The 26,518-nt window shown below is 38.7% G+C and overlaps 1 protein-coding gene across 14 annotated transcripts in view; it reads left to right on the top strand.

Moving 5' to 3' along the window:
* Positions 1-26,518, top strand: part of PDE1C (phosphodiesterase 1C) — a 585,243-nt gene that overhangs the window by 484,881 nt on the left and 73,844 nt on the right. For all 14 annotated transcript variants that reach the window (XM_020908903.2, XM_070468295.1, XM_070468251.1 and 11 more), the window contains 6 exons: positions 2,516-2,616; positions 5,500-5,628; positions 12,242-12,343; positions 12,888-13,008; positions 22,097-22,178; positions 24,192-24,312. In XM_020908903.2, the coding sequence (XP_020764562.1) occupies positions 2,516-2,616; positions 5,500-5,628; positions 12,242-12,343; positions 12,888-13,008; positions 22,097-22,178; positions 24,192-24,312 (656 nt within the window). The remainder of the gene's footprint in view (positions 1-2,515; positions 2,617-5,499; positions 5,629-12,241; positions 12,344-12,887; positions 13,009-22,096; positions 22,179-24,191; positions 24,313-26,518) is intronic.

Below are 26,518 nucleotides of genomic sequence, written 5' to 3'. Positions count from 1 at the left end.
TCTGTGATTCAGATTGTTTAGATGGTACACTGTCTCCCATTCATAATCTTATCTTAAAATGTTAAATTATTAACTTGACATGAGCTTAGAGAAAGAGATATGTCAGTGGCGGGGGGGGGGGCGGAATAGGTAGAGGAAGTTGGGATAAATGAGTGGAGACAGGGTATTAGGGAAGAAAAGAAAGACATTGCCAAAAGAAGAAGAATATATGTGAATGAAAAATATCAAGAATATTTGTAATATAAAATCATAACTACAATTTTATGAAAAACCGAGTAAACATATAAACAGTGACCCAAAGGAATAGTGACTTAAAGATTATAAAGTAAGAACTCTGGAGTGTGTGGCTTGTCTCAGGACTAGCCATGAGACCTTGGGTAAGTTACTGAACCTCTCCTAATCTGTTTTCTCGTCTATGAAGTGGGGATGAAAAGAGTACCTACCTGTATGGAGTTGTGTGTATTGCATGAGTTTCTTTGTGTAAACAGGCAAACACAATGGGAAGCTCCCATAAGTGTTAACCCCGAGGAGGATGTCTTTTGCTGCTTTCAGGATAGTTTTACTGTTTTCTTGCACTTGTCAAGATTTTATTTGCCAATCTTTTTTTCACTTAATTTTGTTGATTTTTCATCTTATTCTCTTTTCTCCTTGTGTCTTTTTGTTCATGGTATGTTAGTTTGACTTTTTGAGATGTATTATCAAGAATGCCAAAATGTTTCCTGACATTTCATGCTGGATTCTGCTACAAGTCATTTTTTAAAATATAGTTTTTTTCCTGAGTTTTTTTCTGTGCTCATTCTTTCCCTAACTTTGAAGTCTTTTCTTCATAGGTTATATGTAGTTTGTTTATTTTTCCCTTGTACATGCTGATGTTTGAAGAAACCTGTCCCCATCCACATCACCAAAATTGGCTGTAGTTCAGTGTAGTCATTCTCTTCAAAGAAGGCAATGATTTCAGAAGTTAGGTGAAGACCAAAATTAGTAATTAATTGAAAAAAAGTTAGAGTGAGAATTATTAGAAATTACCTGTTTGCTTTTAAATCATTTTTGTTAACAAATAAATATATTTTATTCACTGATCTCTAATAGAGAACCCAGGCTGCTTTCTTTTTTAAACTAAATTTCATTTACATTATTTACTTATTTTTAAAATGTTTGACCTCACTGTGGGGCATAGGGGGTCCTAGTTCCCCAATCAGGGGTCAAACATATGCCCCCTGCAATGAAAGTGTGGAGTCTTAACCACTGGACCACCAGGGAAGTTCCTGGATGCTTTCTGAATTCTTCCAATTTAGGTACTCATATTTGCATTACCTTAACCCTGCCTCTGTCTAAGACTTCTAGTTTTATTTCTTCGAAGGAATGGGAACTTAAAGATTTCATGAAAAAAACTGAGTTCAGAATCTCCCTAAATTTTTATAATTTTTTTCTACTGTTTCCCAGTGATCACATCTATTAAGACACCAGTTCTTTTAGTGACTGTGCAAAGCATTGAACTTTTATGGACATAACCTTTTGTGTTCATATTTTATTGGTTTAGGTTATATTTTATTACATAATTGTAATAATATGTACAATTTGTCAAAATTGCATTTGAAATAAATCACACTAAAGCTTGTAATCATTAACTCAACTAGTACAAAGGTAAGCAGCGATACCAATGGGTGAGCTGACAGTACAAATGTTCCATCCTATGGGCATCAGGCAGTGTGGTTTACAGAAGGGAGGAGAGGTACCAGTGAATCCAGAGTCTCTGAAATAGAAGTCAATTGAGGGAGCTTCAAACAGAGCAGTGGTTCTCAAACTTCAGCATGCATCATAATTATCTGTATGGCTTAGTATAACACAGATCGGTGGGCTGCAAACCAGAGTTTCTGATCCCAGTGGGACTGGGGTGAGGGTTTGCACTTCTGACAACCTTACAGGTGATGGTAAGTCTACTGTTACAGGGAACACACTTTGAAGACCACTGAACTACAGCCAATTTTGGTAACATGGATGGGGACAGGTTTCTTCAAACATAGATAAGTTGACTGCAACCCAGAGACCAAACATTTTTTGGCAGAAGACCAAATGTTGTCTTTCCACTCTATCTACTACCCATCTTCTAGTGGATAAGCACTAGGTTATTTGTTACTCTTAGTTTTGGTATTGTGTTGAAACTTAACTTTTTTTTGCTGTGTCTACTCAGGAACTTTATTTGAAATTTGGTAAAGGATGGAATGAGAACTGTTAAAGTCTCACATTCATTATTTTTTGCTTCTTTGAAAAAAAAAAAAAACCTACTAGTTAGCTCTCTCAACCGTGCTAGGCATGCTGTTTTCAAATCACACATTCCCCAGTCTCCTTACAGAAGAAGGAAAAAAACCATTTCTGTCTGTCAGAAATGTGTGTTTGGCAATAGCTTGCCAGCTGCAGGGTGGATAGGCAGCAATGTGGGTGTGTTGTCAGCAAGCTGAAGACTTTGTCTGAGAAGCAGGCAGATTATGTGATTGCTCTGTAATCTCCTTTTCAGAACTGGCTGACGGAGCTGGAGATCTTTGCTATAATCTTCTCAGCTGCCATCCATGACTACGAGCACACCGGAACCACCAACAATTTCCACATTCAGACCCGGTGAGGATGTTGAGTTTGGAAAAGAGGCAAGAGGGGTCAGGGATAGTGTGGAAGTCTGAGAGGGGCAGCCACCTTTCTTTTGCATGGTGGCTCTAGTTTGAGTTTCTGAAGGAAAAAGAAATGAACTTATATAACAAGAGATCAGCTGGGTCAGCTTCAATCAAAACCTAAGAATTAAAGAAACCATTTGCTCCTGATTCTCCTATGTTATTCACCTTAAATATGGATATACTTCTCTTAGTCACTTCAATCATGTCCAACTCTTTTCAACCCCATGAACTGTAGCTCACCAGGCTCCTTTGTCCATGGAATTCTCCAGGAAAGAATACTGGAGTGGGTTGCCATTCCCTTCTTCAGGGGATCTTCTCAACCCAGGGATCGAACCCACATCTCTTGCGTCTCCTGCATTGCAAGCAGATTCTTTACCACCTGAGCCGCCAGGGAAGATCTATTCTCTAGTCTAATGCTAGCTATTTTTGTATGTATGGGCTATGCATACTCTTTGTTGTCGTTCAGTCCCTAGGTCATGTCCAACTCTTTGTGACCCCATGGACTGCAGCACATCAGGCTTCCCTGTCTTCCACTATCTCCCAGAGTTTGCTCAAGTTTCATGTCCATTGAGTTGGTGGTGCCATCTAACCATGCATACTGTACCCATTTCTAATAGGAGGTGAAACAATTTACATAAAGGTGCAGCTACCATGTAGACTAAATCAGGGAGGACAGGCAAGGATTGAAGTAATTTTCTTGACATTAGAAATAGCAGAGCCATCTTACCCTCTGACCTCAGGGATTCTGCTGATGCTTTTCTCATCCTCCCTGATTTCATCTCTGCCCTGTTCAGTGGGTATGTCACTCCCCAACACAAGGTTTTAGGAGCTAGGTGGTCTCATGTAGGCCACTTTGCACCCTTTGTAAGGAGCTTCACAGTAGACACAAACCTCTGTGGGGCATATTAAATACAGGTCCAGGTGCCTCCCTCAGAATCTCTTCACTGTAACAGACATCACAAATTGATTTTGGTAATTTTTTTCTTACCAAACTGCAGATTTTTCCTTAGTATTCCTCTCAGCACAGAATTCCAGGCAAGCAGTACAGTCGATTGTCATTACCATTTAGGGTAAAATCTTATCTGCCTTCTCCTGGTCTAAGAACTTAACCTCTCTTAAGACAATGATGTAGAACTGGAGAGACTCTTGACAGTAGGATTAATTGGATCTTGACATAGAAATCAAAAGAAAGTAGAGCTGGAAAAAGGCAGTGAGACACAGAGAAAGAATATTGTAGAGAGGGTTGAGTTTAAGACTAAAATACTTGCTGATTTCACTTGAAAAAAGCAGGTGCACACTCCAGATACATTTGTGTTCGTTAAGTCATTCTACCTGTGTTTAATGAAGCCAGCACTTAATTATGGGGTACACAAAAGAAGACAGTATCATCTGATCTCTGTTCTGAAGGGCATTTCAATAGAATGGAAGCAGACAAAAGGTCTTCAGCCACATGCTTCATTTTCTGCTTTCTGCCTCCTCATAGAGTGTCTCTCTCGGCTGCCGTGGAGCAGCTTTCTGTAGCTTTGTTGTAAGATCTTTGAATACAGGGATTCCACAGAGCATCTCTGTTTAATAGGTGTCTGCCAGTGGAGCCTTGACAGAGATGGCGGTGCATAGCACCTGCTGAAGGAAGAGGGTTGGGTAGGACATTTGTACCTGGACCTTGGCTGGAGAGCAATGTCAAACTAGTCACAACTCAGAGGAAAATGGCTTAATTACAGTAGTTAAAAAATAGCTTAATCTCACAAAATACACATCAATTGGTGCCTTACTTACTCAATGGATATAAGACTAGATCTTCCACCTCCTTGGCATTTGCTTGTTTTGTATTATCTCCACTGGAGTGGGAAAATTCCGGAGGGTTCAGCTGAGCTTGGTTTGGAATGAAATTTAAACTTTCATCTTCTTTAACTGAATTTTATCCAAAGCATCTCTGCCTGTGAGATCCTTGTTTAGGAAACTAAATATGTGACTAGGTTCTTTGCTCTTCGATGGGCAGACTGTTGAGCCTAACACTTTCAAGGTATTCTACATACATTCCAAAGTTTGGAATGCAGATGATAGTTGGAAGTTATATTGAGGAGAAATGGCTGAACTGTCAGTATACGTTGCCTTTATTCAAACCCTGAAAGCCACTGTGGAGCTCTGCAAACTCTCAGTTTATATATCTGGGGCTCAGCTTTCTTCATGAGAAATGAACAAGCTCTAGTAATCTAAAGTTTCATTAAATTAAATGTATTAAAATAGTGTACCTCCCTACGTTGGTGTCATTCAGCTGTTTGAGGAAGTGAAAACAATTGTCATGTAACCCTTATATTTTTTATTCTCAACTTCCCATGTATGACTTTCACTTGGCAGAATTTTAAGATCAAGCTACTAACAAAAGAACTTGCTAACTATACCTGCCAGGTGGTATGTGTTCAGAGAATTACAACTAAAACAAATAAACACATTCTATCATTGAATAAAATAAAAATAATCATTTCAGAAAATATAAGGAAGTTTGACATGACTTGCGTTTTTTAAAAAAAAAAATCTCATTTGCCACCACTACAGTTAATTGAGGTCTTGTTATTGAATAATTTTTAGACAGTTCTCAAGTTGGATATCACATGTGAAATAATAGCCATATATTGACATTTCAATACCCTGCAAACATCAATTGATAATTTGTAATGTTGGTGTTAGCTTTTTGATTGATATAAATGACATGGGGGCAAAGTTAATTGTTAAAATAGGATAAAGAGATGGTGTATTTCTACCTTTAGGAGAGTTACCTGAAAAATCTCAGCTGTTCAACATCCTAAATTATTTTTCTTGGCTTTCTGTTCAGGTCTGACCCAGCGATTCTGTACAACGATAGGTCTGTTTTAGAAAATCACCATTTGAGTGCAGCCTATCGCCTTCTGCAGGAGGATGAGGAAATGAATATTTTGATCAACCTCTCGAAGGATGACTGGAGGTAAGGATGAGCCACAGGAGAGTTTTGGAAGCCAGGTAAGGAATGGTGAGAGAGATGACGTGCACTTATTTTGAAGAAATAATACTCTGAAGTTTTTCTTGCTGTTTATTTCTCTTTTTGTTTTCTTGTCACAAATATTCAAATATATTATAAGCGCTTTGGACATATTTGCTATTGGTTACCTTAGGAAACTAGTATTGTTTTGATCTTAAATGAATTTTATCATTTAACACATTTTTGTCATTTTATTTTTGATTGGACTTCTTAAAAAAATCTTTCAAAATTTGCTAAGGAAATTGACACTTTAAAATAATCATGGGTACTTAATTCTGTCACCTAAATGATACTGTCTGTGTCTTTGAACTTGGGTAGACCTGAGTTTGAATGTGAACACAATCATTTATTAGCTGTATGTCGGTTGGGAAGCTACTCAGCCCCATAACACCTTTAAAAAATTTAATTTCTAGAAAACTTATAATAACATTTACCTTATAATTTGGTTAGGGTAATAATAACTGCTAAAATCCATCTAAAATGCTTAATTCACTTTGTGATACATATAGCAAGCCTGCGGATCATTGTAGCCGTTAACGTAGGGTCAAGGTGTTTCAAAACTTGTTGGAAAAGTCATTTAAATGCTTAAAAACTTCTGAATCTACTGTGGTGCAAATTATACTTGTATTTTAATTAAATTATTTGTTGTTTATTGAATATCTCTGTGCCATTATACAAGGATTCAGAGAAATAAGCTATTCTGAACAACAGATCGGAAACTTGATTTTCAGGAAGAGCTGGCTATTAGTTTCCATGCAGCTCTAGTTCATTAAAACGTAGAGGAGTATTTGTCTTGGATTTTATTGGAAAATAGTAGATTTAAGAAGCATCTAAAAATGCAGAGCATTTCAGTGAATCAATGCAAATCTTTCAGAAAAAGGAGCCCTCTGTCCAATTTAAATGTTTGTAAAAGTATAATGAAAGATTTGAAAATGGCAGAGAACAGCTTTACACATATTCAGATGTGTCCTGGTTTTGAAGTATTTATGCTTGTGTAGATGGTGTATGTTCCTGGTCCTAGGACAGTCTAATGAAGCGCTCCAGAGCTTGCATGATTACCTCTTTTCTTTCTTTCTTTCTTTCTTCCCACCCTCCCTTCCTTTCTTCCTTACTCTTCTTATCCCAGGGGAGGGATATAGGAAGGTAAAGTCGGATAGGTGCACTCTAGAACTCCGTGAGTCCTAAAGGAAGTTCAGCAAGGCTGTCAGGAAGTTCTTGAGCCACAGTCAGCCATCAGAGGAGTTCCATGTCTCCCAGGAAGAGATAGCCTCAGTCACCTGATGCAGCCCAGGGAAACATGACCTTGGGCAAAAACGGCAATAGTTGTCAGAATGCAGTAGCTGAGGCCCATGGCCACTTAAAGTCCTGAAGTTGGAAGTCTGTGTGATATATTTTCGTGGCCACTATCCCATAGAGATTAAAATATTATACTAAATGGCTGCATAATATTCCATCTGTGGAAGTGCCATAATTAGTTTTGAATGTGTAAGTATGTGTGCATTTGTGTGTTTGGGTTATTATGAAGCATCTTACAATGAATATCTCTTTAATGTATTTTTATATGTAGAATTAATGGATCACAGAATGTTTGATGTTTTAAGGTTCTTGTTGAACTTTGTCAAATTGCTTGCAGGTACTGTGCTGAGACTGCTGGCCTGTGGGATTTGTGAACATATGGGAATTATGGCTGGATGGGCATAATTGCCTCTTAACCTATTTTCAAAGTACAGATATGCCACTTCTATTAGCTATAGTTTTGTTAAGGATTTTCTATTTGTACTTAACTATATGTTTGTCAGAATTTAGTTATGTTATTTGTGCTTCCACTTTGCTATGATCATGAGCCTCATTCATTGTTCAGTGTACTGCTATGTTAGTACACTAACCCTAACCCTAACACTAGCCCTGAGTTTTATTAGGCTGGTTTTGGCAATATCTAAACCCAGAATCATTGCAACACACCAGAATATATCAGTTCACACTGGAATACATAAATATGAACCAATGCAAACATCATAATTATTTATCATTAGCTCTGTAAAGTAATACTAAAAATTCTCCAAGCCAGGCTTCAGCAATATGTGAACCATGAACTTCCAGATGTTCAAGCTGGTTTTAGAAAAGGCAGAGGAACCAGAGATCAAATTGCCAACATCCACTGGATCATCGAAAAAGCAAGAGAGTTCCAGAAAAATATCTACTTCTGCTTTATTGACTATGTCTAAGCCTTTGACTGTGTGGATCACAACAAACTGTGGAAAATTCTGAAAGACATGGGAATACCAGACCGCCTGATCTGCCTCTTGAGAAACCTGTATGTAGGTCAGGAAGCAACAGTTAGAACTGGACATGGAACAACAGACTGGTTCCAAATAGGAAAAGGAGTATGTCAAGGCTGTATATTGTCACCCTGCTTATTTAACTTCTATGCAGAGTACATCATGAGAAACACTGGGCTGGAGGAAGCACAAGCTGCAATCAAGAATGCTGGGAGAAATATCAATAACCTCAGATATGCAGATGACACCACCCTTACGGCAGAAAGTAAAGAACTAAGGAGCCTCTTGATGAAAGTGAAAGAGGAGAGTGACAAAGTTGGCTTAAAGCTCAACATTCAGAAAACTAAGATCGTGGCATCCGGTCCCGTCACTTCATGGCAAATAGATGGGGGAAACTGTGGAAACAGTGACAGACTATTTTTTTGGGCTCCAAAATCACTGCAGATGGTGACTGCAGCCATGAAATTAAAAGATGCTTGCTCCTTGGAAGGAAAGTTGTGACCAGCCTAGACAGTATATTAAAAAGCAGAGACATTACTTTATCAACAAAGGTCCATCTAGTCAAGGCTATGGTTTTTTCCAGTGGTCGTGTATGGATGTGAGAGTTGGACTATAAAGAAAGCTGAGCACCAAAGAATTGATGCTTTTGAAGTGTGGTGTTGGAGAAGACTCTTGAGAGTCCCTTGGACTCAGGAAGCCAGTCCATCCTAAAGGAGATCAGTCCTGGGTGTTCATTGGAAAGACTGATGTTGAAGCTGAAACTCCAATAATTTGGCCACCTGATATGAAGAGCTGACTCACTGGGAAAGACCCTGATGCTGGGAAAGATCGAAGGCGGGAGGAGAAGGGGATGACGGACGATGAGATGGTTGGATGGCATCACCGACTCGATGGAGATGAGTTTGGGTAAACTCTGGGAGTTGGTGATGGACAGGGAGGCCTGGTATGTTGCAGTCCATGGGGTTGCAAAGAGTTGGACACAACTGAGCAACTGAACTGAACTGAATTGCATTCTTATTGGTTGTTATTTGTGAAGTACTAGTTGAGAATACTTTGAATCCTACCTCTGATCAAAATAAGTTATAAAAATGAATGGTGTGGCAAGACATAAGTAAATTTAGTATATAAAAAGTTAAATTAGTCACTTGGAAAATATAGTTTAATGAAATCTGTTTATGTGGTAGCCTTATATATTTTTGTTCTTTTTTAAGTCAGCACAATCTTTATTATCTCAAAAAGAGTGAAATATAGTTGAATTAGGTCATGGAGCATCTCAGATACAGGAATTTCTGGTTCAGTGGAAACATCTTTATAATTATAACCCATAGTGCCATACTTTTTTGCTACTCCTGTTTTTGGGGGTTCTGTAAGTTAAGAAAAGATTGTAGTTGATAACTTCTTAAGTTACATAGATTTAGTGTTCATTTAAGGACATGTTTGAAAATATTATTTTATCATATTTTATTAATATTGAGATACATTACTTCAAGACTGGTATTATCCCATAAATAAAACATTAACTTCTTTTTTAGGGCTCTCAGTAAAGCCCATTAACCCAAAGATGACATTTACTTAGTATTTTACATCTTTCTAGGAAAGCAATTTAATATTTGGTAGATTCTATTTGGATACATAAGTGCAGTGGACTTTTTAAGGACTTTATAAGTGAATATATTACCATGTATTTACTGCATTGCAAAGTGGAAAAACATGAAATCCCACACTGGGAATGCCAGTTCAGCTGCTCATAAGGGAATTCTGTAAATAGCAACTATTAACACTAGACAGAAACAAGATCAAATTACCAACTTTGTTGAATCATAGTGGAAACAAGGGAATTCCAGAAAAACATCTACTTCTGTTTCATTGACTATGCTAAAGCCTTTAACTGTCTGGATCACAGCAAACTGTGGAAAATTCTACAAGAGATGGTAATGCCAGACCACCTTACCTGTCTCCTGAGAAACCTGTATGTGGATCAAAAAGCAAGTTAGAAATGGACATGGAACAACTGACTGGTTCCAAATTGGGAAAGGAGTAAGACAAGGCTGTATATTGTCACCCTGCTTATTTAATTTATATGCAGAGAGTACATCATGTGAAATGCTGGGCTGGATGAATCACAAGCTGGAATCAAGATTACTGAGAGAAATATCAGCAGCTTCAAACATGCAAATGATGCCACTCTAATGATAGAAAGGAAAGAGAAACTAAAGAACCTCTTGATGAAGGTAAAAGAGGAGACTGGAAAAGCTGGCTTAAAACTCAACATCCATAAAATGAAGATCATGGCATCTGGGCCTATCACTTCATCTCAAATAGAAGGGGGAAAAGTGTAAGCTGTGGATTTTATTTTATTTTATTGGGCTCGGAAATCACTGCAGACAGTGACTGAAGCTAGGAAATTAAAAGATGCTTGCTTCTTGGAAGGAAAGCTATGACAAACCTAGACAGCATATTAAAAAGCAGAGACATCACTTTGCTGACAAAGGTCTGTATAGTCAAAGCTATGGTCTTCCCAATAGTCATGTACAGATGTAAGAGTTGGACCATAAAGAAAGCTGAGTGCAGAAGAATTGATGATTTTGAACTCTGGTGCTGGAGAAGACTCTTGAGGGTCCCTTGTACAGCAAGGAGATCAGATCAGTCAATCCTAAAAGTAATCAACCCTGAATATTCATTGGAAGGACTGATGCTGAAGCTCCAATACTTTGGCCACCTGATGGAAGAGCCAACTCATAGGAAAAGACCTTGATGCTGGGAAAGATTGAAGGCAAAAGAAGAAGGGGATGTCAGAGGATGGGTTAGATAGCATCACTGATTCAATGGGCATGAATCTGAGCAAAATGAAAGATAGTGAAGGACAGGGGAGCCTGGCGTGCTACAAGTACATGGGGTCAGAAAGAGTTGGACATGACTTAGTGACTGAACATCAACAACAGTGAACAAAATACAGAGACACAAACACAACCTCCAATGACTTGAGGGCTCTAGAGAGTAAAAAAAATTGGACAAATTTTGAAGATGTGCTGAAATTTGGAGACTCTAATAGGAAGAGGTGACTGTGATGTTTTTGTCTCTGAAGGCAGTCTCAGTCAAGGCAATACTGAATGGTTAAAATTAGGTTTATACAAAACCTTCCAGTATGTTTCTGACTAGAGGCATTCAATGGGGGAAGGAAAAGCTTTTCAACAAATGGTGTTGGAGCAAGTGGATATCAATATAAAAAAAACTTTTACCTTTACCTCACATCATACTCAAAAATTATCTTGAAATTGATCATAGACCTAAATGTAATAAAAGATTAAAATGGTAAGACTTCCAGAGGAAAAGTCCTTTCAGTAGTGAGAGATTTCTCAGGACCCCCCAAAGCATAAAACCTTAAATAATTATTTTAAAATATAAAACTTTTGCTCTTTGAATGATACTGGTTTTAAAAAAAGTGACAAGAGTAGGAGAAAGTATTCACAATACATTGAAATGTATTGAATTGTGCAGCCTATATGGAAGTAGTTTACTCTATGCAAATTCTACCTCAATAAAGTTCTTAGCGATAGTGAAAAGATCAGTGTTTGACAGGGGTTCAAGGCCAAGAAGGTAAGCATAGGCAAAGCACATGGGATTTTAGGGTGTGGAAACGATTCTTATACTATTAATGGTAGGAACGTGAGTGGATGCATTTGTCTAACCCCATAGAACTGTGCAACATGAGAATGGTCCCTCAGGCGAATCATGGGATAGAGTGAATGCAAAGTGTAGATGTTGGTCATCAGTTATAATACATGTACAGCATTAAAGTAAGAGGTTAGTAATGAAGGAAACTGTAGGGGAAAAGGGGTATATGAGAGCTCTCTGTACTATCTTCTCAATTTTTCTGTAAACCTAAAATTGCTCTAAAAATGTTTACTTTTAAAAAGTAGGATCCCTATATCCCGTGTGCACCATGGATTATCAGTCACTCTCCTAGGATTAATTTCAAATTAATTTTTTCTCAAATCTTGAGCTCAGTGCAAAAAGGAGTGCTTTCCTATACTTTGTTTCATTGAAATTTTCCCTGTGAATTAATTTTCCAATGATGTGCTTTCCACATGTGTTCCTAATAAGTGATTTCCTTCATCTTTAATCTTCTATTTCTCATAAAAGTCTACCTAAAAGACTTGTTAGATTTGAAATATCACAACTAATTAACTGATTTTGATTAGAACTGGAAAAGAATAAACTAATTATTACTTTCCATTTTTTACTTCCACCCTTTTTCCTCTGTGATGTATCTCTGAAAGGGAGTTTCGGACCTTGGTAATTGAGATGGTGATGGCCACAGATATGTCCTGTCATTTTCAGCAAATCAAAGCAATGAAGACTGCTCTTCAACAGCCAGAAGCGTGAGTGAGCCTATAACCTCATGTGTTTTTATAGGTGTTTGACCTCCTACTTGTCCGTGTCACTGTACCTTTAAAGTTTATCTCCTTTAATGTAACTTTATTAAATGGTCTCATAAAGTAGTGATGCTTGGAGGAGAGCACATGGGAATATTACATATCATGGATATTTCTCATCAGGCTTAAAAAAAATAATAAGGCTAGTAACAATTTGCACTAATGAGAATTTAAAAGATCCCTTCAATGCAGAGGCAACAAATAAAGGTCAGTGAGTGAGTCTTGGATTCTTGTTGTCTTTTTCATGATGGAAGATATTCCAGAAATGGTTTTGAGTCAGTTTTTGAGGTGTCCAGTTCAATAAACATGGAGACCATGCTGATAAATGTCCCAGTTGGAGGATGGAATGATGATTTCCCCCCTGTTCAGCAGCAGTGGGCTTTGAGATGGGAGAATGGAAGGGATTTTTAAAAAATAGTGGTATTTTAAAAACTCTTACTAAGATTTTGTGAGTTTGGTCATTATGTGTTTGGGGCCTTTGGGTTTACAGAATTGAAAAGCCAAAAGCATTATCCTTGATGTTGCACACGGCAGACATCAGCCATCCAGCAAAAGCGTGGGAGCTCCACCATCGCTGGACCATGTCACTCCTGGAGGAGTTCTTTAGACAGGTACCTTGTTGCTTCTTTCCCCTCACTGGTGTCATCTGTGGGCGTAGCCTGACTTTTATATTTCAGCAGCACAGTAATCAGGACTTTTGTGATTACAGTTATCTTCTTTTTGAAGGGATGGTTCACAGCTTTTATTTTTTGGCCTTCTGGTCATGTGATGTTTGACTCTCACCTACTTTCTGGTTCTCAGAATGTTATGGTACTCTATTCTATGCCTTTCTGTTTGGTGTGGGGGAAACATTTCCTTTTGGCAATCTTTTATCAAAATATCATCTGAGGTATGCTTTTACTTTTTTTTTCTAATTGGGTAACCAAATGGCAGTCACTGTAACCTGCATCTCTGTTATAATTGACTGGGCTGTTCCTTTCTAGCAGACAAACCCATGTTGTCCAATGCAAAGCCAGTTGGAACAATTTGAGTTCAGAAAATTATTTGAAGCTACTGTTCCAATTATATTTAAACTTACTATATCCTAAGACACAGGGCAGTGTTTTCTACAAGAAAAATCAGAGTCTTTAATGAGGATACCCTGCTTTATTTTTTTTAAGCTGCATAGGAGTAGAGAAATAAAATGGTAAATAAATACATAGCACCAAGACTGCTGTCTTCTCAAACCCAGGCATGTGCAAAACTCATCTCAAGAAGAGTTGCCATTTAAAATATCTGCTTTGAGAAGTGAAGTCCTGAGGTTCAAGGCAAAATGGCATCTAGATTGTGGGACCAGAACTACAGTTAATTCAAGTTCATATGGTTAGTTCATTAGTTCTTGTTAATTTACTGAGAGAGATTACAGTACAGATTCAGAGACCTCTGAAGTTCCGTAAAACATTACATATTAGCCAGTCTCAACTTTGTCCCCTAAACTGACAAGAGATATACCCTTTCACCGGTTACTCAGATTTTTGGAAGCAAAGTATTCTTAGGATTACTCTCAGGATTCTCATTTGAATGTAGAAATTATAGAATGCATTTCTGTGTTTGTTTCTTTCCTTCTGAAGCTGCACACAGTATTTGGTATTGAGGTGGGACTAAGTTAACTGTACATTAAGCAAAGTTCAGAAGCCCCTTTATTGGAATTCTTATTCCAGCTGCCTGTGGCCTGGGACTAGTGAAATCACTGCTCTGGTTCCCAATGGTCTTATCTGTGACTTGTTTCGGGGTATATCATGGGATTTAAAGGAAGGTTGGGCCAGCCTTTTTCCTTAGAGTCCTCCTCACATTAAGTGTTTTCTTCATTCTGTCCAAGAGTGCACATTCTGTCCAACATTCTGTCCAACACATGTACACTTGTGTGCCCCCGCTAAGCTGTTCTGTGAGTATGCCAGCAGGTTCCTTATTCAGCACATGGCTGTCTCCTTACATGGTCAACATTTGGCCTCACAGAGTGGTTCTCAAGGGGAACCCAAGGGGTGAGAGGAACTAGCATTGCACAGGTGTGGCCATGTTGTATATACAAGAATGACTCCAAATTCAGTCTTAACTGAGGGTTAATTTTGAGCCATTTTTTCCAGAAATTACTTTTCTAATTGTAATTTCTACTTCCATTATCATATGCTTTTTTTGATCATTGCTTTTGTAATACACCCACTGTAAACTAGGAATTTTAATCTGAAGCTAGAGGTAAATCATAGTTAACTCATAAATTTGAGGTATTGAAGTTATTCCTTTTTTAATTGTGAGAGACTGAATATGAGAAATTACTTAAACATGAACATTTTTCCCACTAAAGGAAACCTTATTTGCACAAACATAAGCTTGAATTGAAAGAAAATGTACCAGAGGCAATATGAAAATAACCATATTGAATTTCTTGCCAATTGGGAATGGAATGTTAGCTCACTGGACTGGAACTATGTTTTTTAGCAATTATGATTCAGTAAATTATTTTTATTGACTTAATATTTTAACCCAGATGCCATAAGCCATGGTAAGTAACCCTTGTAGGAGAAATGTTGCCTTAGCTCTTAACTATAGATTTAAAATTGGACAGTTCAAATGGGAAATCTCAATGGGACTGTAGAGTCTTTGAAAAAATTACATTTAGATGTTGGGTTATATTTCAAAATAAGGCCATAGCCTCAGTGCTGATAGACCAGACCTTCTATGCATTGCTGAAAGAGTAAGTTACATCTTCAGTTTTATAACCATATTTTACAAAATGCAAGCCTCTGCCTCAGGTCTTTTTCAATGAAATACTGACTTTAAGAAACTGTGAGTTTGCCTTTTTGGTAAATACATCTTGAGAAACTCTGGAGATTCATTTCCTAAGTATTGCTGTATATTTTTATATTTTACAGACATTGCCTACAATTCTTTTAATTTCCTGTGTTTGTGGTTATTGTCCCATTTTTTGTTTATTTCATATACCAGTATCTTTTCTCTTCTGTATAAAGTTAGTTGATCATTTGAATATTTGATTATTTCTTTTTTATTTTATGATATAAATTACTGCTTTCATTTTTATTAATTTATTTCTTCTGCTTGATTATTATTAATTCATTTCTTTTGCTAACTCCCCGAGTTGGATGTCCAATTCATTTATTTTCATTCTGCCTGTTCAATATTAGTAAATGTAAGGCTAGGGGTTTATCTTTTTGTCACTCATGAATCTTGTAGGTTCTGATATGCAGTGTATTCACAATCTTTCTTTATTAAATATTTTGTAATCTGGGTTTTGATTTTTCTTTACTAAGAGTTGCTTCAAATGGATGTGTTTGTTTATGTGATTTTCCCAGTGGTAGTTTCCTTTGCTTTCTACTTTTGTACTTGATTTGTGACTTACCAAAATTTGATCACGGTGGGGGGGTGGAGGGAAAAAAAAATTTGATCACAGAATTTTTCATTGTTTGGGCCTTATTGTGAACTTTGCTTTTCACCTACTAAAAAAATCAATTTTTGTGAATGGTCATGGCTCTTGAATTCAGTTTATCTTCTACTTGCAAAGTACAAAACACCAGGCATAGCCTCCTTATCAATTATGTTGTTTTAGGTATTTTATGTTATTTTTTAAAATGTGATGTTTCGTGGGCTGACAGGTGTTTCTATTATTATTTTCTGTTTCTATGTAGTATAGTTTTTGCTTCCTGAATGTTGATTCTGTGTTATTTGGTTCTTAGATATTCATAATTGCTAGATTTTTATAGTTTGTTGAATCCTCTATCATTATAAAGCCTCCTTCTTTGTCTTATGTAATGCTTTTACCTAGAATTCAAATTCAGCTCATTTTAAGAACAGACTCTTGTCTTTTTACTTTAACCTTTTACTTTTAACTTTTTACCTAACCTTTCAGAGACACTTTGATTTGGATGTGTCTTTTAAACATTGCTTATAATTGAGGGGTTTTTTATGAGCCAATCTAAGATTCTTTTAGTATTTGAAATTAACCATATTAACATCTGTTGATATGACAGGAATCTTTGCTCTTAGGTACTATGATATTTTATATTATGATTTCTGTTTTGTGGCTAATTTTTAAATTGTTCACTATATTGGCTGTACCACCTGCTTATTATGTATTTATTTCTTCTGATGACTTGGAAGTTTTATATTATGTTTTTAGTTTTAATATTGGCTAACTTGGTAATGCAAAATTTTTTTTTTGGTAATGCAAATTTTATATCCTCTATTTATTTAGATAGTATCGATAAAAATTAGCAGGCTTCTACTTCCTCTTACCTCTTCCCCAACAGCTAGTTGTATCAACTTGCTTAATTCTTGTAGTCTGTACCTTTGTCATTTAGTATAACTCTATTCCTTTATGGGCTTCCCTTGTAGCTCAGAGGTTAAAGCGTCTGCCTGCAATGAGGGAGACCTGGGTTCAATCCCTGGGTCGGGAAGATCCCCTGGAGAAGGAAATGGCAACCCACTCCAGTATTCTTGCCTGGAGAATCCCATGGAGCCTGGTAGGCTACCGTCTATGGGGTCTCAAAGAGTCGGACACGACTGAGCGACTTCACTTTCACTATTCCTTTATATATATATATATCAGGTTTAAATGGTATATTTTCACCCCCATCTATACACATAAGAAAGCTACTGCTTATTCAGTACCTCCCAACACTTTTCCCCTTTTCCTTTCATAACATGACTAATTCCTTGTTACTGTTTGTTGGCTGTATTATTTCTAAATTCTATTTTCTAAGTGAGCATTCTATCTCATGTACTATATGCTGTTTCCAAAATATACACCAAAAACAGTGTGACCCAGAAAGATGGAAAATAAACAAGTTGGGCAAAAGCATAATTTTTCCAGTTGTTCTTGTCTTGGCTGTACTCAGTGCTGGCACTTTGGCCATGGTTGGTTCATTCATCTATTGGTTGGTCAAAGTTGTTCCTTGAGTGGTGTCTTCTAGGAATGCTAAAAGCCACATTTCAGTGTGTTTGCAAGTTTTTCTACTGCTTTTATACTTGGGTCACAGTTTGCTTGGGTAAGACATTTTTTGAATCAAATTTCCTTTCCCTGAGGTCTTTTTTGATTTGATTGGTGCTTCTGAACTGTGGTATTGTGGAAGACTCTTGAGAGTCCCTTGGACTGCAGGGAGATCCAACCAGTCCATCCTAAAGGAAATCAGTCCTGACTGGAAGGACTGATGCTGAAGCTGAAACTCCAATACTTTGGCCACCTGATGTGAAGAGCTGACTCATTGGGAAAGACCCTGATGCTGGGAAAGATTGAGGGCAGGAGGAGAAGGGGACGACAGAGGATGACATGGTTGGATGGCATCACCAACTCAATGGACATGACTTTGAGTAAACTCTGGGAGTTGGCGATGGAGAGGGAGGCCTGGTGTGCTGCAGTCCATGGGGTTGCAAAGAGTCAGACATGACTGAGTGACTGAACTGAACTGAGCTGAGGTCTTTTTTAGATTTTGTTCAAATGACTTCCACCTAAGAATGTTGCTATGCAGAGGTTGGAGGCCATGCTAGAATTATTTTCATGTCTAGGTGGTATGTATTTTTGCTTATGTGCCCTAAGAATTTTTTCTTTACCTTTGAAGCCCAGTGACATTACTAGGCTATATATCAATAATGATTGCTCTATAATGGTTTTTCTTGGGGCCTGGTGCGTTCCTTTTCTGTATCAATTCAAGTTCCATTGATGAAATCTTTAACGATTTTCCTTTTCCATTTGCTTCCTTCTTTAGGAAAAACAGTTATTTGTATGTTGCCCCTCTTGTTTTTCTTCTCTGTTATTTTCCTTTAAATTGTCTTATAACTCTCTGATGAATGGTATTTTTTTCATTCCTGAATTCCATGTCTCTTAATGTGTTTTTATCAAAAATAACTCTCCTTCATGCTGCCTCCACTACAATCTTCATTTATGTGGTGGTTCTGTTTTTCTTTTCCATATCTTCCCTGAGCTCTGCTAGTTCCTGTTTCCCTGAGCCCTGGTTCTTAATAATATTAGGAATTTTTTTCCCATAATGGGAGTGTGTATGTTTGGTCATCACTTGGTGGCACTGTTTTTTTTCTGATGAATGTTCCCTATCTGTTATTTTTATTTTTCTGTTTCTTTTTCCATTTTTTCTTTTCACATAAAGTATCTTTCTATAGGTTTTTTTTTTCCTCCTGGTGTTGGTATAGTGCTACCTCTTCCTCCTCCTTCCCTTGCTCTTCCACTTCCATCTCCTCTTCCTCTGCCCTTCCTTCCCCTTCTCCTCCTTTGATTATTATTTACCATCTTTGAGTAAAATGCATTATTTTTTGAGCAACTATTTTCAGGAGATAAGTGCCAGGGAGAAACTGGAATAGCAGTGTTCTAAGCGGCATGATTTATTAGGAGGTTTCTATGACTTGGTGTGTGTGCGTGTGTGTTAGCCTTTGCTTCTTCCTGGTCAGCAGTAGGCAACAGCTGTAGGACTGCTCGTGGTACAGTCTCTGTTATCCAGACACTCTTGTCATGCGTGTATATCTTCTCATTCAGCATTTTCTTCTTTACTATTTCTTGAAGCTAAATAGGGTTCAGGGTAGCTCTTCACATCAGTGTCTGCTGTCTCTCTGGTTTTCCTACATGATGGATATAGGGTATTTTTCCTATCTGAGTGAATTTTGAAAACCTCTATTCTTCAAGCTTTATCTGACATCTTCAGCCATAGGCCTTTTCTCTGGGCATCTTACATCACCCCTCCAGGATATTCACAGCATTTGACAGTTGTTCCTCACATGGTTTTGATCGAGTTTACAGATTTCTCCTGCTATTTGTTTGTGTTTGTGTTGTTTCTTGTTCTGTTTTAAGAAGATAATTTCTAAGAGGGGGAGGCAAAGATGTCTTACTTAATTTGCTCATACCTCATATTGGTAACTTCTTCCCTGTGAAAGATGAGTATATACTGCTGCATTTTGTTCAACTTGATGCTTTTGTCGTCCCCCCAGTTAGTTACCTTTTCTCCTCTCTACTGGGAAACACTCTCTTGTGATATCACCCAGTGATCTTTTGAAGCTCTTGTGTTGAGAGATGCAATCTGCCCTGTAAAGTTCCAATACACAAAGAACCTTTGTTTCTCTTGCTTGGTTTGCTGCTTACAGATAGCTGCGGTAACAAACAAACCCCCAAAAGTAAAACAGCACACAGAAAATGAAACTTTATCACCAACTCATGTAAAGTACCAGCAAGTGTTTCTTGATTGGCAGATGGTTTACAACAAGCAGTACTTTTAGATCCAGACTCTACCATCTACATGGCTTCCATGGTGCTTATCTACATCAAGGCAGCAGAAGAAGGAAGGACATAAAGACATAGGGATGGGAGATTTTGTAGGCCAGAACTGTGGTACAAATATACCCTCTCTCCTCTTATTTTATTATCTAACACAAACTGGCAGAGATTCTGGACAGTGTAGTCTAGCTATGTGGACAGGAAATAAGGGGAGGTTGTGAACAGTTAACTGCCTAATTGCTCCCTCAGCTTGCTTATCACAGATGTCCAAGTGGCCAAAGGGACTTGAGTATTTCTAACCAAATTCACCTTTTTGTTCATGAATCAGGCATTCATTGCGTTCCTTTTGTAGATAGCTTATGTAGATTGCTTAAGTCAGCTGTCTTAACCCCTCCCACAAGAATGAAAGTTATTTATTTTTGTGCACTGTCCTGAAAAAAAAAACGAGTTCACTAAAAAAAAAATCCTTTGTGCCAACTGAGACTATTGCCCTTTTTTGGGAGAACATTGACCTCTTTAATAAAGAGGAAAGTGAATGAATAATTCCACAATGGCCAATAGTCGTGGAGTCATACAATATTGTATTAGTCAAGCTAGATTTGCCTGTAGAAGTACATTCTTCTGTATTAATTTCTGTGTATTTTTTCCAGTTTATAAACGTATGTGTCCTCCAGAGGGAATTCAGAGGTCACTATCTTAAAATAGGTTTATAGAAATTAGTAGTTATTTAAATGCAAAGGATGTAAGTGATATGGGTATGGGCAAGTCCGTAGGATAAGTTGCTTAATGATGTTTAGACTTTTCAGAAATAAAATTCAAATAAATGCTTATGTCTTAGTAGTCAAGCAGTTAGTGTTCTTTTTGAGCTACCCCCACTAAAATGCTTCAAAGGGGATAAGATTGAGTTTTATTTGTGTTGGCTGAGTTAGCCCAGTGAACCATCTGCACAACTGCATTTATGTTATAAATACTCTTCCTTCTCATCATATTGCCCAAATAGAAATAGCTTTGGAATAAGTTCTTTTTATCATGCTACTTGAGCGATAAAGCAGCCCTCAGCAAGGCATACTTGGAAACAGAAGGACCATTGTGTCCTATGGTTTGTTAATACAGGAAAGGGTACAGAACTTAGCCACTTCAGGACTGTTCCTGAGACCCTTGGATGTCCCAGCACCCACTGTGAGCCCCACTATTCAGCTTCCTCAGATGCCCATTCCTTTCCCTTCTTTTCAATAGATCTTAAATGTGCGTGTTAGTTAGCTCCTTTCTCTTTGCTAATATGTCTTAGAAAGAAAAAACATTCAGTTTTTGAATTAGACCTGGTTGTTGAACTAGCTTGTTATTACTCTTTATTTACCATTAGTTCATTGGTGATATTTATTATAGTCAGAGTGTAACAGTTAGATGTAATAAGTTCAATAAATGTTTCTCAGATCTTCACTTAGTGGAAATATCTATCGAGAAATAATACTTGTTCTTTGACTTTAGTTGTATACATTTTCTCATGTAGTTGTCATTGTTATTGATGACATAGGGATTATTATCCCACATTTTATAGGTGACAAAACTGAAATATAGAGGGGGAAAAATACACTTGCTGTGATCAAGTGGTGGGAGCAAGGCCAGGTTCAAACTAAAGTCAGTAACCATTAACATCAGCAGATTCTTTTCTTGTGAATTGAATAAACACAACTTTGTGGCTGTCAGAGGCGTGACCCACTTTCCCTTTCCTCTGGATGTGTGACTGAAGTATTGAGCTCTGGTTCAGAGCTGTTCTTTAAAATCATCTCCATCATTAATTAGACTTTCCATAGCACTTGCTTGTTATAGTCTTGCCTTTTGGTGAGATTGAGAACATATTGGCCAGAGAATCATGTTTTATTATTGTCTAACTTGATAAACAGAAGCAATTATTTACTCTACTACTTTTTTGTTCCACTTTTCATCACCACTGAGCCCTGCAGGGAAGGCCCCAGAAGCACTTAATTCCAGTTGTGTATGGCTTTAGGTAGCATTCGGAGAATGATTCTGAATCAGTCAAGTTAGAATTGGTGTCTCAGACACTATCCACAACTGAAGGGGTCTGCAGGCTCAAGAAAGGCTACAGGTAGGCACAGTATGACTGGAGAACACATAAGAATTCTGACTGCTGTGCTGGCTTTTGGCCACAGGATGCTTTGCTTTGCTTATTTTCCTCAGGAGACCTATTGCTGCCTGATGAGGCTTTCTATACAATAGCATGCGCTTTTGCAGTTGGATGGAATGATTGGATGCTGGAGGGCTTCAGCCTCTTGGTGTCTTTTATGCAGAAGAGGCAGGACTTACTACATAATGTAATTGTAATAATGAAAAGAAAGACCAGTGGCCTTCGTGGCAGCTGAAGGTGGCTCAGCCTTCTGTTCTTAATTTACTTTGACCTCCTGTTTTTCTAGGGCGATAGAGAAGCAGAGCTGGGTCTGCCTTTTTCTCCTTTGTGTGATCGGAAGTCCACCATGGTTGCCCAGTCACAAGTAGGTACGTGTTTGCCAATCCATTGATGGAGAGAAAAACTGGAGAAGGGTGTCTGGAAGTAAGCTCAGATGCTCCTCATGATTCTTCGGCTAGAACCTGGCTCCCTTCTGCTGCTGTACTCGTGGCTTTGGCTAGTTGGGGTGATGAAGCCACTGTCCCCATCCTCCTTCCTGGAGTGTGACTGGTTCCTGGGAAGATTAGACAGTGACACTGCTATCTCCATCACTCCCTGACAAGAGAAAAAGGGGCTTCAGTCCTAAGGCAATGACAGGAATTAGTGGTGGGAAGCCCATTCTGTTTCAGTCTCACCATTCTACATGCAGTACCAAGAGTTTTCTCAGTGATGCTTCCTCTAGCCCACTTTCCAAGACAGCACCATTTCCTGGATGACCTTACTGCCAGGAACGGCTCTTTTAAAATATCTCTTTCCTTTCTGCTGCCTTCTTTCCTTCCTTCCTTTCTTTAAAAAAAAAAAATAGCATGTTTTTTTTGGGTTAAGAATACTTTTGCACTGCTAATAACTGTAATATATGTGAATTATTATTATTTCATTATCATAATACTGTTGCTACTTTTATAGGACAACTTTTGTCTTGCCAATTTCATTACAGAATTTTTTATCATCCTTCACTTCTGTGATGTGAATGCCAGCATTTCTATCTTGGTCATTGTAAAAGCCAAGTAAGCATTTGTATATTTTCACACACAGTATCTCCTTTGATTGGCATTTAGTTTCCTTCCAACTTTCATGTCACTGTGTAATAATGAGTTACCACCCTTAGTCCCAGATCATATATTTTCTCCTGACGAGTCAGCGGACACTTTGGTATTTTTGAGTTGTTGAGATGATCACTCCAGCCCAGCATCAACTATCTCTCCAACATGGTGATCTCTCAAAGGTGACATTTCCAGATCTGACCCCTCTCCTAGCTTCCAGCCCTGTTGGCCCTCTTCCATCCAAATATGGCCCTGATACTTTGAGTCAGCAGACCTAAGATGAAGTTCACCATCTTTCTCCCAGGTCACACTCTCCCCTGTTATCTCTGTTCTCTCTGCCTTCCTGGTGGAAGTCTCTGACAGATTCCATCTATAGGTAGACCACCTACTGCTGTGCACATATCCATGCCTCCATCACACATCCACCTTAAGATGGCACTGGATCTCACCTCCTTTACTTTGTCTTTGAGATTTGTGAAGTGAAGCTTCTAAAATGATTTTCCCAGTGTCAGCCTCCATTGCTTTCTCCCACCCCATCCATCTTGCCAGATTAACTTTCCCAAATAACAGCAGAAAACATCTTAGTACAACGCTGCCCAAACATCTTAAGGGGCGTCTAGTGCCTGTCTAAGTCCTAAGCTCTAGCTTGGTACTTTGGAACCTCCCTCCCTGAACAGATCATGACCCTTCCCAGGCTTTCCCTTTCTGATTCTAAAAGAATTCCTAAGTTCGAGTCATTCCCCAGACACATCCTGCAGTTTTCCCTGTCCTGTCACCTTGCTTATTGCACCCCCTCCACCTAGAATGAATAGCCTTAGGGCTCAGCTCAAATATCACAACCTCCTTAATGCTGTTTGCAGCTCTCACAGTGGGAAGGAAAATACCCTCCCTCCCTTTCCTTCCTAGGGGCCTTTCTTTGGGCTTCTCCTTTGGCCCTTTCCATTTTTATGCTCACTGAATTTTCCTGTAAACGTTCAAGGGCAGGCAGGTTGTGTTACAACTTACATCACAGTGTTTTTTACATAGTAGATATTGAATTTGCATTTTTAAGCATTTTATTGAATTATCTACTAAAACGTTAAAGGAAAGCTATGTAGGAGAAATGGATCTGACTCATATGATAGTCAAAGTAAGCAATATATTAAATGATTACGACCAACCTAAGCTCTCCTAATCTGATTTGGCACTCCTATGTAGATGAATTTTAAAAGAAAGCTACAAGTCATCAGTTTGCATGGGAACATTGGAAAGGCCCCAGTTACTATGTAGTTCCTCTGAAACTTTGCTGTTTCTCTCCAGGTTTCATTGATTTCATTGTGGAACCCACCTTCACTGTGCTCACAGACATGACAGAAAAGATCGTGAGTCCATTCATTGATGAACCCTCTCAAAGTGGGGGCACCGGGCAGAGGCGTTCAAGGTCAGTACTGAAGCTTGAAAGCTGGGGGTCAGGATGGTCTGTGCATAGGGACAGACTTCTTCTGGAAGGGATGGGGGTGGTACTTCTTAATCGTGTTCACCCTACCTCCTCCTCATGACACGTGTCTGCTTCTTCCTTTGTGTCAGAGGAGTCAAAGTTGTACACTCTGTATTCTCTAGGCTGGCCTGTAAGTGGGTGATCAAGGTCCAGGTCATGACATACAGGTTCCCAGTACTGCCCCCAGCCTGACCCCATCCGTTCTCTCTTTTGGTGGCTTTGCCCACAACATCGTCAGTCACTGCACTTCACCTGCTGTACCCAGAGAGTCCTGGCTCCCCGTACTCCAAAAGGAAAGAACCATGGATCAGAGTTATCATATTAAGTGAAACTTTCTTTTCTAGGTTCAGGAAGAAAATTAAGTAGTGGGGAAAACTCATAGGTTGCAGGGAGGATTAAGTGAATTATTTAATCTACGTAAAGCCTATATATATATATATATATATATATATATATATGATAGCTCAGTTGATAAAGAAGCCACATGCAATGCAGGAGACCATGGTTCAGTCCCTTGGTTGGGATGATACCCTAGAGAAGGGAGGGGCTACCCACTCCAGTATTCTGGCCTAGAGGATTCCATGGACTGTATAGGCCATGGGGTTGAAAAGATTCCGACAAGACTGAGCAACTTTCACTTTCGCCTTCACTTTCACTTTCAAAGCCTTTATAACAGGGTCCAGCACAGAGGAAGTGGCAGCTACAATAATGCTAATGCTCAGTGTTCACTAGTATTAAATGGTTGGTATTACCACTAGTACTGCTGTCCCCTCCTCCTCATCCATCAAAACCTTGGGCCCTGTCATAAAGGAGAGAAATAGAATGAAGAAGAAAAAGAATAGAAGAGCAATGAGAGGAAGAAGGACAAGGAGATTAGGACAGAGGGAACCCAGGAATGCTTAAGGTGAAGGGACCTAGTCAAGGCTGCTGACAAGGAGGACAGAAGCCCCCTGCCTGAGTCCCACACCCCCACAGCTCTGCCAGCACTGGGCTGAGATCTGCTCTACTTATCTAGTTAGTCTTGATTATCATTCACTGGATTTGTATTTGTGCCAGTCACGACTGGAGTTCCCTGGAAATGTGTGATACTTTAGGCACTGTGGTCACCCAAATGGGAAGGGAACCCAAAAAAGAGGGGATATATGTGTACATATAGCTGATTCACTTTGCTGTACAGTAGAAACCCAACATTGTAAAGCAGCTGTATGCCAATAAAAATTAATTTAAACTAAGTACACCTTCAGAAAAGTAAAGTTTCCCAGAAGGATGGCACTTCGATATTTTATATATATATATATATATATATATATATCTGTATTTCCTAAAGTTGCCTCTGTTTAAAGCCTCAAGTGGTATTATATATTTTTGTAATTGTATTTATTTGTTTATTTTTGGCTGTTTGGGTCTTTGTTGCTGAATGGACCTTCTCTAGTTGCAGTGAGCAGGGGCTGCTCTTCCTTGCAATGCATGGGCTTCTTATTGCAGTGGCTTCTCTTGTTGCAGAGCGCGGGCTCTAGGGCACTTGGGCTTTGGTAGTTGCGCCTCAGGACTCAGTAGTTGCCATTCCCAGACTGCAGAGCACAGGCGCAATAAGTTGTGGCACACAGGCTTAGTTGCCCCAAGGCATGTGGGATCTTCCCGGACCAGAGGTCAAACCCATGGTTCCTGCATTGGCAGGCGAATTCTTTACCACTGAGCCACCAAGGAAACCCCTCCAGTGGTATTACATTAAAAGACAAGTCTTATGCATGACTGATCTCTCACAATCTCCATGCCTCTCTGCCTTCCCTCAGGTACATGAGGAAGTCCGCTTATTCTAGCCTTGGGTATCCTGGGGTCAGAGTTTCTTGAGTCCAGGAGGAGGTGGAGCTAGAGAGAAAGAGAACAAGTGACTAAGTAACTTGGAGATGTGGTCAGTGTGAAGGAGGGTAGGCAAACTGGAACCAAATGGAAGTCAAGTTTAAGTGGGTTAATTTCAGGAAGTCAAAGACAGAACTCATGTGTGGGGAACCTAGTTATATGGAAAAAGAACATTTGAAATATGGGGACCTTTGGGACTATCAATACTCGTGAGACTGAAACCTTGACTATTTTTTCTTGCTGAAAATGGAGAATTTCCCAGCTGTTGCATATTGAAAATAGAAATGAC

Source organism: Odocoileus virginianus, chromosome 1, assembly GCF_023699985.2.
Source record: "Odocoileus virginianus isolate 20LAN1187 ecotype Illinois chromosome 1, Ovbor_1.2, whole genome shotgun sequence".
Lineage (NCBI taxonomy): Eukaryota > Metazoa > Chordata > Mammalia > Artiodactyla > Cervidae > Odocoileus > Odocoileus virginianus.
Note: the sequence above shows the minus strand (reverse complement) of the source record. Positions and strands in the feature narration are given on the sequence as shown.